This window comes from Phoca vitulina, unplaced genomic scaffold, assembly GCF_004348235.1.
Source record: "Phoca vitulina isolate PV1807 unplaced genomic scaffold, GSC_HSeal_1.0 scaffold19, whole genome shotgun sequence".
Taxonomy (NCBI): domain Eukaryota; kingdom Metazoa; phylum Chordata; class Mammalia; order Carnivora; family Phocidae; genus Phoca; species Phoca vitulina.
The window spans coordinates 15071054-15083783 of NW_022589722.1; the positions used below are offsets into that span (position 1 = coordinate 15071054).

General features: G+C 38.6%; 1 protein-coding gene across 1 annotated transcript; it reads left to right on the forward strand.

The window, feature by feature from the left end:
* Positions 1–883: 883 nt before the first annotated feature.
* SPIC (Spi-C transcription factor) lies at positions 884–10826 on the forward strand. The gene is made up of 6 exons (XM_032416134.1): positions 884–941; positions 2548–2573; positions 4052–4148; positions 4877–4989; positions 6599–6707; positions 10399–10826. The coding sequence occupies exons 2-6, from the start codon at positions 2571–2573 to the stop codon at positions 10824–10826; spliced, it is 750 nt and encodes a 249-aa protein (XP_032272025.1). The 5' UTR covers positions 884–941; positions 2548–2570.
* Positions 10827–12730: the final 1904 nt, after the last annotated feature.

Genomic DNA, 12730 nt, shown 5'->3' on the forward strand with positions numbered 1-12730 from the left:
GTTTCAGAAGGGAAAGTTATTTCTGCTTGGTACATGTGGATACTAGATCAGAAAGACAGGTAAAATGGAATGGGTAACGGGGCAGATGGATGGACTGGGAAGGAAGCATTATAGGTGGAGGGTACACCCCATGATTTCCATCAGAGCCACCAAAATCCATCTCCAGTAGAACTTCTAGCTAAATAAGAGAACTGGACCTCTCTGCAGATCAGCAACTTCAAGTGTATCCTGGATCACCACGCATGAGCCATTCTTGACTGTTCGGGAAGCTCTGCTGGATTTAGGTATGGAGGGAAGACCATAGCAATGGATTCCATTTCCTGCTCCTAAATGAATGGTGGTAAATAAGGCTAAGGTTGGGATGAGGAGCCTCAAATGCCAGGACAAGAGCCTGCGCCTTTAAGATCTCTAAGTAAGGCGATAAGTAGGAGCGAAGTGGTTTGAGAGGAAAGAGGCCAATTTGGGAAGGCCAGAGTGAAGGTTGTTTACAGTCCAGGCAAGAAAGGCAATATACGGTCTAGGTTGTTTACAGTCCAGGCAAGAAAGGCAATATAGGGTCTAGGCAATATAGGGGAAAAACAGGAACAAAAAAGGGATGAACGAGAGTTGTGCAGGTCAGAGGTTTCCAGTGTGTCTGTGGGGGGCCAGAGGCTCTGCAATTTAGGCTGGGCCGGGGAATCATGGGGTTTGTTTGGATGCTTTTGGCCCACGGGATATAAACTTCAACATGTCTCTTCAAAATAATAGCCCCTGTTGTCTATTGGCTGTATCGTGAAATAGACATCATGAGTACACTGTATCTTTTAAAAAAAATCCCCTTTTGTAGCACTTCCTTAAAAACAGCTATTTAATGCAACTCTGCCAGTGAGTTCTTGACAGTTCTGTCTTAACGATTCTGATATTAATGAAACATCTTTGTAAAGGGTTGAAGTGTCTTCCTGGTAAGTGTTTAGCCTCTGTTTTTCAAAATACCTTGTGATAATTTTCTCCTTTGCCCTAAAGAATGTTTCTCATATTGATTGTTCAGATACAAGAAATATTAAGCAATTGAAGTGATCAATAGCGTTTTTGAGCTTTTTTCTTCCCTTTGGGTTTGCTACTTTTAAGAGTTGTGATTGTTGTGATAATTTTGTGGAGTATTTTAGTTAAAGGCATTTAAGTATTCGATTCAAACTACAACACTCATTTGTTTTGGTGCTTATGAGTTGAGGCATAGTTAATTGAAAGTCATTGACATGGCTTTTTAAAAATACATATACTGATGATAATCATTAGGGATCATAGCCCAGGCGTGATTTATGGGTTTTCTTTCTTTTTTTCCCTTAAGTTTTTGCTAAAATGTTCAACATCTCTCACATTGGAAAGTTGTCTTCCAGCTTTTTTGAGATACAAGTTTAGGTGGAAAATGTGATGATTTGACATACGAATATATTACGAAATTATAACCACAATAAGATTAGTTAACACTTGCATCACCTTACATAGTTACCTACCTTTTTTAGGGATTTTTTTTCTCATATTTTCTTTGAACTGACATGGCATAGTGATTTTGAAGAGCAGAATAGAATTTCAGTGTCTGCTGACATATTATATTGATGTAATTATTATATTGATGGATATGTATAGTAATAGTGTGTTAGATTATATCATCTCTTTGTATTCTACAGTATTAACGAGTAAACTCACTGTTTGCAGGGTAAATGATAACTTGTGTAAACAGTTGCTTGTGCTAAATAAAATGATAAGCAGTGTTGGACCCCCCACATGCTCTTTCGTGTTATGTAGATTTGTTTTTAGTTCTATAGAACTTACATCTTTTAAAAACCATTTAATGTTTGTTTTGTTTTTATCACTGTTTATTTAAAACAATATCTAACTTACATGGATAAGAAAGTAGACCAGGGTTCTTATCCTAGGATTTTAAAAAGTCAATGGCTGGGTTTTATAGGGTAAATTTTATTTGTAATGTAGATTCACATTTCAAGAGAGAAAAAGCCTATCTTTCACCAGATTCTCAGTAGGTTGACACCAGAAAGATTGGGGGGGAAAAAAAAGGAAATCACCAATATAAATGGAGAACTATGCTAAGGTAAAAAGGATTCTGATTTTCAGAATTTTTATTAAGATTTTATTTTTAAGTAATCTTTACACCCAATGTGGTGTTCAAACTCACAACCCCAAGATCAAGAGTCGCATGCTCTACTGACTCAGCCAGCCAGGCACCCCTTAAATACTTTAATTCTTAAAAGAATTTTGAAATACTTAAGTGTTCTCCTGAGTTACTTTTATATTCTCTTGTAAGTTAAGCAGTTTAGGTAATTAACTCTATTTAGCTATTTTAACATTTAAAAAGTTTTGTAATAATAGAAAAGCAAAAAAAAAAGTTTGTAGGCAATTTTATAAGAAGAAAAATGTGTACTCATTAAAGAGACTTCAGATGGTACTTTTGGTTCCTACAAGGTATTTTCAGAAAATACTTTGAGTAAGATCTTTTAATTCATAGGCAAATTAAATACACTATTAATTTTGTTTATTAATCTTTTTCAGAATTGTCAATATATTCATGAAGCATGGTAAGTTGGCATTTTAATCTTCTTTGGAGGATGAGCATCCTCTTTGAAGGATGAATGTCCTCCATTTTGAAAATAAAATATATGGATTAGATTATAAGGGCATGAAATGGTTTGCAAAACAGTTCAATTTGGGGGCGCCTGGGTGGCTCAGTCTGTTAAGGGTCCGACTCCTGGTTTTAGCTTGGGTCATGGTCTCAACGGTGGTGGGATCCAGCCCCGCTTCAGGCTCCATGCTCAGTATGGAGTCTGCTTCAGATTCTTCCTCCCTCCCCCTTTGTCCCTCCCCGCTCACACACACTTTCTCTGGGTCTCAAATACATTAAAATCTTAAAAAAAAAAAAAGTTTAATTTTACATCTTGGGGACATGCTTTTGAAATTAAGAGCATTCCATTTTAAGCAGTGATTCAGATTGTTTCATTAAAGGTATTTTCTTGATCCCTCTTTCAAATCAGTCTCCTGCTATAAAACTCCTTACTAAAATTTTATGAGAATGTTAAATACTATACCCTAGAATGAATACTGTTCTCTAAATATTGTATATTATAGAGCAGTGGATCTCAACCAGGGTTGAGAGAGTGCTGCTGGCATCCAGTGAGTGGGTAGAGACCAGGGATGCTGTTAGATTTTCTTTTCTTTTTTTTTTTTTTAATGTTCTACTTCTTTTTTTTTTAATTATATAATTTTTTATTGTTATGTTAATCCCCATACATTACATCATTAGTTTTAGATATAGTGTTCCATGATTCATTGTTTGTGCATAACACCCAGTGCTCCATGCAGAACGTGCCCTCCTCAATACCCATCACCAGGCTAACCCATCCTCCCACCCCTCTCCCCTCTAGAACCCTCAGTTTGTTTTTCAGAGTCCATCGTCTCTCATGGTTCTTCTCCCCCTCCGATTTCCCCCCCTTCATTCTTCCCCTCCTGCTACATTCTTCTTCTTCTTTTTTTCTTTCTTAACATATATTGCATTATTTGTTTCAGAGGTACAGATCTGAGATTCAACAGTCTTGCACAATTCACAGCGCTTACCAGAACACATACCCTCCCCAGTGTCCATCACCCAGTCACCCCATCCCTCCCACCCCACCCCCCACTCCAGCAACCCTCAGTTTGTTTCCTGAGATTAAGAATTCCTCATATCAGTGAGGTCATATGATACATGTCTTTCTCTGTTTGACTTATTTCGTTCAGCATAATACTCTCCAGTTCCATCCACGTCGTTGCAAATGGCAAGATCTCATTCCTTTTGATGGCTGCATAATATTCCATTGTATATATATATACCACATCTTCTTTATCCATTCATCTGTTGATGGCTGTTAGATTTTCTACAATGCACAGGACAGCCCTTCGCAGCAAAGACTTACCTAATCTTACGTGTCAATAGTGTCGTGGGTGAGAAACCCTCCTTTATATCAGAAAGATTAAGTTCAATTGATAATTTCATAACTTGAGGGTTCTGCCATTGTTGCAGCAGTCCTGTGTTGAACAAGACAAGCTGGGACAAGCCTTTGAGGATGCTTTTGAGGTGCTGAGGCAACATTCAACCGGAGATCTTCAGTACTCCCCAGGTAAAGATGTCGTCAGTCCCTTCTTTTAGTGGTAATCAAATGGCTTCTTGGGCACACAGACGTATTAGAACAGAGAAGACCATTTTAATGTAGTGCATCTAGGGTTTATTCTAACAAAGGCAAAAAGCTTCCAGGGTTACCTAGCCTACATAAATTTAAAGTGTCACATATGAAAATGCAAGAATATAGAGAATGACATTCCACATAGGAATACTAGCACATAAAATTATTTGCTGTTAAGCATACTGGTTGATATTTATCTAATAGATAATTTTAACTGTTCAGAGTGGGCTTTTTGGTTATTCTACTTTATCTTATAGACCTTCCATACAAGAGATATTCTACTCAGAAGAACATTCTTTTCTTTTGAGAGTAAATATTCTTATTATTCCTCACCCATTGCCCTATAGACTGTGAAAGATAGTGTAGGTGAAATACAGGTATCTTGCCTATTGAGTTTACACAGGGTGTTTCAGGAAGTTCCAAGATAAAAGAAATCATGGGATCTCTGCTTGCAAGGAACATGTGCTCCAGTAAGGGAAATGGGATATGTAAAAGATAACCAGTATAATGCAATAAATGTAGGGAAATGCAAAGTGATAGAGAACACATGATGAAGCAACCACATATATAAGCATATATGCATATGTAAACATCATACACATTGCACACACACATGCAATTGTAAACTTTGACTTTTGGAGTTTCTTTTTCTGTTTTTAAATTAGATTACAAAAATTACCTGGCTTTCATCAACCACTGCTCTCATGTCAGAGGATATTCCAACTGCTATGGTGTGCTGCCTACAGAGGAACCTGTCTATAATTGGAGAACAGTGATAGTGAGTACATGTACCAGTAGACCAATCTCCCAGTAACAGGCAAATTCCCTATTCACACCTGCCTTCCACTTGGTGTAAGCTTGCTGAAACCCAGCTTAGAGGCAGCGGTGACTGTGAGAACACTCACAGACATCAGTGCTGTGAATTTGACAGTCAACATGGGTGATCCTCAGCAAGGCTGTCAAGAAGGAAACTGCTCTCTGTCATTGCTCTCCATCCAGCATCAGAGGGTTTGAATGACTTCTAGAAAGATGTGTTTTTAGGGTTCTCACATTACTGCTTCTCGTCCACCTGGAAAATTGCAAAAAAGTATGGTTCCCCTATAAGCCATAGGGCAGAGTCCAAACTTCCCCTGCACTGGCTTTACCTACAATCTTGTATTAACCTGCTGTTTCCCTTCCCAAGCTCAGAGCTAGCTACACGTCTTGGACCAACTCATGGATATTGTTATAGCTCCCTGCAAACAAAGTGTCCCCACCATCTTTGTATTATTTTCTTTTGCTTTTTTTAAAGATTTATTTCTTTATTTGAGAGAGAGAGAGTGAGTGAGTTGGGCAAGGGGCAGAGGGAGAGGGAGAGAGAAACTCAAGCAGACTCTGCACTCAGCACAGAGCCTGATGCAGGGCTCAATCCCATGATCCTGAGATCATGACCTGAGCCAAAACCAAGAGTAAGACGCTTAATGGACTGCACCACCCAGGCGCCCTTGTATTTTATTTCTTAATGCCATGTGGTGTGGTGTAAATTTGAAATGCTTTTTCTTTTTTCTTTTTTTTTTTTCTTCAGTCATTACCTTCAACCATGCTATGTCAAATGTCCTTTCCCTGACCCTCTAAATTGTTCTGTTAAGGCCTCTCCACAGGACATTTCTTTGAACAGGGAATTTGGGTTCCAGCTTAACCTCTTCTACCTTACTTAGGGTTGCCAGGTAAAATACAGCATGCGGATATTTTTATTTGCTAAATCTGGCAACCCTGCTTCCCCTTCAACTCCCACTCCCCAGTATATATCACAGCCTCTTGTGGCTGGGGGGGACTCCTTGCCTGCTGGGAAGTCTCTTAGGGGGTATGGTAAGGTGGCTCAAGTCCATCTTTGTCGAATTAACCCATGGAGACCTACATATCCTTGCCATATGTAATGGTAACAGCTCAGGCTGCTTCCTCCTGTCCCATCTCTTGGCTCTGCCCTCCCTTGACTGTCATCTTTCTCTTGTCTCCTCTTGCCCAGATGGGCATCCAACAGAGGAATGGAAGCCCATCTTCTTCCCCTTTTTGCTGGCACTTCAATTTTGTACTGATAATTCTTTAAAATTTTCTTCCTGGTATTTTTAGGGAGAAGGAAGGAAGCAACCCCCTCTTCTTTCTTACAGGGAAGGGATGATATGAAAGTCTTCACAAAGCCAAAGAGTACCTTCCATCCCTTGGTCCTCTCTCTATGTGGGTTTGAGGCTAGTTCTGCCCTGGGAGATATCTGGCTACAGTTGAGGATTATGCTTTTTAGAATTTGGGAGACGCTTAGCACTCTTTTTGTCCTCAGCTTTTGACTTTAGCCATCAACTGGGGGCCACATGGAAAGTCCCACTTAACATCCTGCTGCATTATTTATATAGAACAGTGCTGCGGACCTCTATTTTGAAGGAAATACTCATCAATCTCTGCCAAATATCCCTGAAAACCAACTGGTACAACCTGCTGTTCTCCATCAAAAGGGAGGAAAAGGTATGTGGATCCATCACTCTCTTTACAGGTAAAAGAACCAAATCTTCTTCAAATCAACTTTAAAGGGATTTCATATCTGAGTTTAGAACTGCATTTGCAAAATATTATAGTATTGTGATTAAGAATAATTTACCTCTGACAGACTGAACCACTCCAAGTCATTCATCTTGGGTGAGCCTTCCTATTGCTTCATAAAAATGTGAAGCTGCAAAGTATCACTTCACTCAAATAAATCTATATTCAAGAATAATGTGTCTATATTTGGGGTATAGAAAGGGGAACTTTTCCATAAGTTGTTTTAGCAGTCTTAACCCTAATCATGAAGGCCTTAGTATAGAAGTTGTCTTCTCCATTAAGTTTCCTGCAAATGAAGTTTCATAATAATTTCAATATTTCATAAATTTGAAACCTTGATTTCATAAATTGAAGATGGTGGTGATCTCACCTAACAGTGAGCAAAGTGATAAAGAAGGATAGTAGCCTCTGATGGCTGTGTTGTGGGCCACACACGGGCACATGTGCTATTGGAGGGAGTGTAAATTGGTACAAAGTTTTGTAAGGCAATTTGGCAATAACTACCAAAGACTTAAATTTATCTTTCGACTCTTAGGGACTATATAACTGAGTGACTGAGTGTGAACTCTGGATTAATTGTGCGAGCCTGGGAAGATCACTTAACTTTTTGTACCACAGTGTCCTCATTCAAAGAACAAATAATGATAATTGTACAAACATTGTAAGATTGCTGTAAAAATTAAATGAGAAAGTCCATGTAAAGCATTACACTCATAGCCTGGCACTGGATAATTTCTCAAGAGACCATAGGGGGTGTGTGTGTGTGTGTGTACTATACACATTAGGATGTTCCTTGCAATGTTGTTTGTTGAAGGAAAAGAATGGAACTTACCTACTGCATCTGTCTGTGTATAAGGTACAGAGCTGTGTAAGATGCATCATAATTTTACAATGAAATTTTTTTCATATCATAATTTCTAAATTATTTTCAATGAATATTTTTTTTGAAAATTAGTTTTGTTCCTATATCTGCATCCTAGAATACTGTATCCTAGAACAAAATTCTAAATATTCAGCAATAATCTAATCCAGCAAAGAATAATGCATAAAATCACACACGTAAAATAAATCTGTATCACTGAATATTGGTATTGAATATTGAACTGTTACTAGTAGTAATTTAATATAAGAAGAATAACACTTCTACCTCAGTCCAAGTGTTTAGCTTGTCACTATTACTATTATTTTTTTAACTAACTATAAACTCCAGGATGTAAAGTCTATCTTTTCATTGATGTTTTATGTTGTAAAGCTTTGCCAGTATGGGCCATATCACCCACCATTTTCTGTTTTTAAAGTTTCATCTTCCACCTGAAACAGGGATACATTTGAAACAGAATGAAATTTCAAAATTATTTGGGGATTCATTATCCAGAGAAAAATAGTACATGCATAAAACAGAACACATAGTTGTTAAAAGGCAAGAAGGCATATCTTAATGCGTTGATAAAGAAAGAACTCTAGGGTGCCTGCGTGGCTCGGTCGATTAAGCGGCTGCCTTCAGCTCCGGTCACGATCCTGGGGTCCTGGGATCGAGTCCCGCATTAGGCTCCTGTTTGGCGAGGAGCCTGCTTCCCCCTCTCCCTCTGCTTGCCGCTCCCCCTGCTTGTGCTTTCTCTCTCTGTCAAATAAATAAAAATCTTAAACAAAAAAAACCCCTCTAAAGTAAATTGTTTGTTTTAATTCTTTTTAATTCCATGATTTAAAAGTAATAATGCACATTATTTAAAGTTGAAGTGTTCCTTCTTTCTTCCCAAGTTAAGTCCCGGAAGTAACTGTTGTTACTTCAACAGCTGGGTATTTTACCCATCTATAGCTAATTTCTGTATTGTTCTCTGATTTAAGATATATTAATTACTGAAAAAAACTGCAAAATAATATGATACCACTGGTATTTTTATTTATTTTTTTAAAGATTTTATTTATTTGACAGAGAGCACAAGCAGAGGGAGAGAGAGGGAGAAGCAGGCTCCGTGCTAAGCAAGGAGCCTGATGTGGGACTCGATCCCAGGACTCTGGGATCATTACCTGAACCGAAGGCAGGCGCTTAACCGACTGAGCCACCCAGGTGTCCCACCACTGGTATTTTTAAAGGATGTGTGTATGTTTATATTCAAATTTTTTAAATTTTTTAAAATATGTAGTAGAATAGACTGGAATTTTACTTTCACTTTGTGCTTTTGTTTGAATCTTTTACTCTGAGCACATCATACTTTTTTTTTTTTTTTAAGATTTTATTTATTTGACAGACAGCGAGAGAGGGAACACAAGCAAGGGGAGTGGGAGAGGGAGAAGCAGGCTTCCTGAGGAGCAGGGAGCCCAATGTGTGGCTCAATCCCAGGACCCTGGGATCATGACCTGAGCTGAAGGCAGATGCTTAACAACTAAGCCACCCAGGAGCCCCACATCATATTTTAATAAAAATTGAAATATTTTTTCAAAACTGAGAACAAATTTTAAAAGGTGAGGATCCATTATCATTGGTTTGACCACTGGATAAGAGACAAAGTTTAAGGCTGTGACTTTTAATTGATGATGTGTTTTTTGGTAAGTCCCTTTCATTTCTCAATTTGTAATTTCGAGATAATACAACCACAAAAAGATAATCTTAAAAACCTTTGAGGTTTTAGGATGAATGATGACTGATGCAAGAGTATTACTCCCCAGAGACTGTTCAAAGCAGTTTGGGAATCCACTATTCCACTCTCTCTAGGGGAAAAGGGAATTTGGCCATGAATGTGTTAGCTACTGATAGATCTGGTAAGGCATCATATTTACAGGCCAATTCAGAAGTCACAAAATGGGCTGTCCCCTTTGTTCTATGTTAGGCCAAAGACATCCAATCAACTTAACAAAAATCACAACAAATCCTCTTGAAGTTTTCTGTCTAGACATTCTGAAATATAGGGCTGTATTCCTAAAGAGATAAACTCTGGTGGTACCCTTTTATTTCACAGCAATGAAAAATAACCACAATGCCCGTTGTCATTGCTCATAAATGATGTCAAAATGTCATGAAGATGGCAATGAAGGTGGCATTTCCACTCCAGTTTTTTCTATTCTTTATTTTTTGCATAACTATGTAGACCAGTTTTTTTTTTTTACCTAAGTCTTTGTTATTAATTTTACTCATATTACTTTATATTTGAATACTATTTTGCATTTTATAAAATACTTTCACATTCCTTACCTCATTTGACTTGACTATTTGAATAAAGCCTTTTCAAATGATTTGCTTTCTGAAAATGGCTTTTGAGGCTTCTCTTTATTTAAAACCACTAAACTTTGCAGTTCATTTTGCTCAGTTTCGTTGTTCTAACATACGACATAGAACTAGTAGTTCAAGATTTAATGGTGAAGAAAGACCACCTGACAGATGGCAGACTTGGATAAAAAGGCACCAGGCTTTCCTTTTCCAGTGAAGGACAGTACAAAAATTTTTACAACATCCCCAACAAAGCAAGGTCCAACTGAAACTTCAGTTAGGCCAAACAGAGCTCTGACTTTCAAGTCCCAATGCAGCTTTGAATTTAGTAGGCACTCAACAAACCCTTCTTGAGGCTGTTTCCTTGTGCATAGCCATGGTGGAGTATGACATTGTTTTTCTCAATTTTAGGCAGGAAGAAGCTCCGACTGTTCGAATACCTTCATGAATCCCTGTGTAATCCTGAGATGGCATCTTGTATTCAGTGGGTAGATAAAACCAAAGGCATCTTTCAGTTTGTGTCAAAAAACAAAGAAAAACTTGCCCAACTTTGGGGGAAAAGAAAAGGCAACCGGAAGACCATGACTTACCAGAAAATGGCCAGAGCACTGAGGAATTATGGAAGAACTGGGGAAATCACCAAAATCCGAAGAAAGCTAACTTACCAATTCAGTGAAGCCATTCTCCAAAGACTCTCTCCATCTTATTTCTTAGAAAAAGAGATCTTCTACTCACCGTATGTTCAACCTGAGCAAGGCTTTCTCAGCTTCAGTAACTGGAATGCAAATTATAATTGTCCATATGCTGATTATCATGAGCTAAGCCACCCTGATTGCTAAATATTCTCTTACATTTCATGATTCCCTGGCATCAGAAATCCCTACCAATTTCAAGATTTTTCTCTTAAAGCAAATGCTGGAGAGGAAAAAACAATTAACTTCATTGTTTCTAATCTTTTATTAAATAGATTATAATCTGTACAGACTTGGTGAAAAAAAGCTGCCAGTGAACGACTTGTAAATGATCGAGCCCCATTTGAAAGTACAGACGAAATGTCCTTGCTCTTACTATTGTTTATGCAACACTTTTAGATAAACAATGCTAGTAGAGATTATTTGACCTATATTGATTTAAATATTGTTTTCCTGTCATACACTAAGGCAAAAAAAAATACCACTCTAACATATCTGATGGCTTTAGTGACAACAAAATTGCATATGATAGTCTTCATGCTAAAATACATTCATGATTTAAAAAAAACTATTTTCTTTGCACTTCAGACCTCATGGTCTGAAACCCTGTGGTGCTAAAGAAATGATCTAAGGAAAAAAAGACCTACCTTAATGATAAGAGAACTCCAAAGCTTATACTTCACAAAGCATTTCCTGGCATTTCTCCCCTGGGGTAGGTCCAGGAGCTAACGTTTCTTGCTACCTGCTACTCAGCCACAAGAAGGTGCTCTTGCCTTGTTACCACTCTCTGGCCCAACTTCGAAACAAGACTTCCTCTTCCCTTGAACTAGCCCAGCTAACACCAGGCTGGAACAATTGGAGAAAAAGAAAAGAAAAAGATTTTGATAAAGGATAGAGACTAGCAAATAAATCCAGAGAGGAACCAGGACTTGAAAGCTATGGTTTGTTCTCAACATTCCATCAGGAATGAAGAAGGAAACCCTGTTTCTTAACTTCCTGCTTGGCAGGTTCATACATATCCCATCTGTATTACCATGACACAGGAGAGCTTCCTAGACTACATGGGCTATCTTCAGTCGAGGCCGAGAGCTTCCTGGAGCCTACCCTATTTGATTTGTACCATGGCCCTTTTTGTGTCCTCCTGGTGTCCTTCATCCCTCAGGGATTCTTAAAAACATGGCAGACTAAGTGAAGGTAATGTTATTGGCCATCTGCAAATGTAGTCTGGCCTTCTGGCATAAACAATGTTTGCATCCTCCCCAAAATCATATGTTGAAACGTAATCCCCAGTGTGATGGTATTTGGAGGCAGGTTCTTTGGAAGGAAGAGCTCTCCCAAATGGGCTTCGTGCCTTATAAAAGAGACCCAGAGAGCTTCCTTACCCCTTCTGCTTGAGGACACAAGACGGCCTCCTGTGAACCAGGAAGCAGGCTCTTACCATTGAATGTGCTGGCGCCTTGATCTTGGACTTCCCAGCTTCCTGAACTGTGAGAAATTTCTGTTTGAGACACCCAGTTTACAGTATTCTGTTACAGCCGCCCAAAAGGAGCAAGACAGTTCCAATCAGTGCTCACCTTAAAAGTAGGACCCAGCATTTATGTTCATTTTCCTACAAAGAAATATGCTGTGTAAATGAACAACATAAATTTTACCAGACTTTGCAAAGAGGAAATGAAGAGGTTTTACTACACAGATCATTCAGCCAACAATAAAATTCCATTAACATTTTACTTCTCTCCATAGTCCCTCTTAAACCCAATGCCAGCCTGAGGGGTTCATCTTGACAATTCTCCCAAAAGCCCCCAGTCAGCCCCCAGTCCGTTTCGTACTGTTCTACAGAGTAGCTTTGTCTTGGGCAGAAATCTGGGCTCTGCCTTTTACCCAAAGTGGGCTGACCAAAGGCCATTTTCACGAGCATGTCAGTCCTTAAAGACCAAAACCTCCATATATTGTGTGCCATGTGGCCCTACTTCAAACAGGGTGTTACTCCCTGCCACCACCAAAGGACAGGGAAGAGAGACTTGTTAGACTCTTATCATGGCCCTTCATTT

Coding starts and splice junctions, on each gene's coding strand:
- SPIC (XM_032416134.1), top strand. Junction 4,990..6,598: donor ATAATTGGAGAACAGTGATA/GTGAGTACATGT, acceptor TTATTTATATAG/AACAGTGCTGCGGACCTCTA. Junction 6,708..10,398: donor CCATCAAAAGGGAGGAAAAG/GTATGTGGATCC, acceptor TCTCAATTTTAG/GCAGGAAGAAGCTCCGACTG.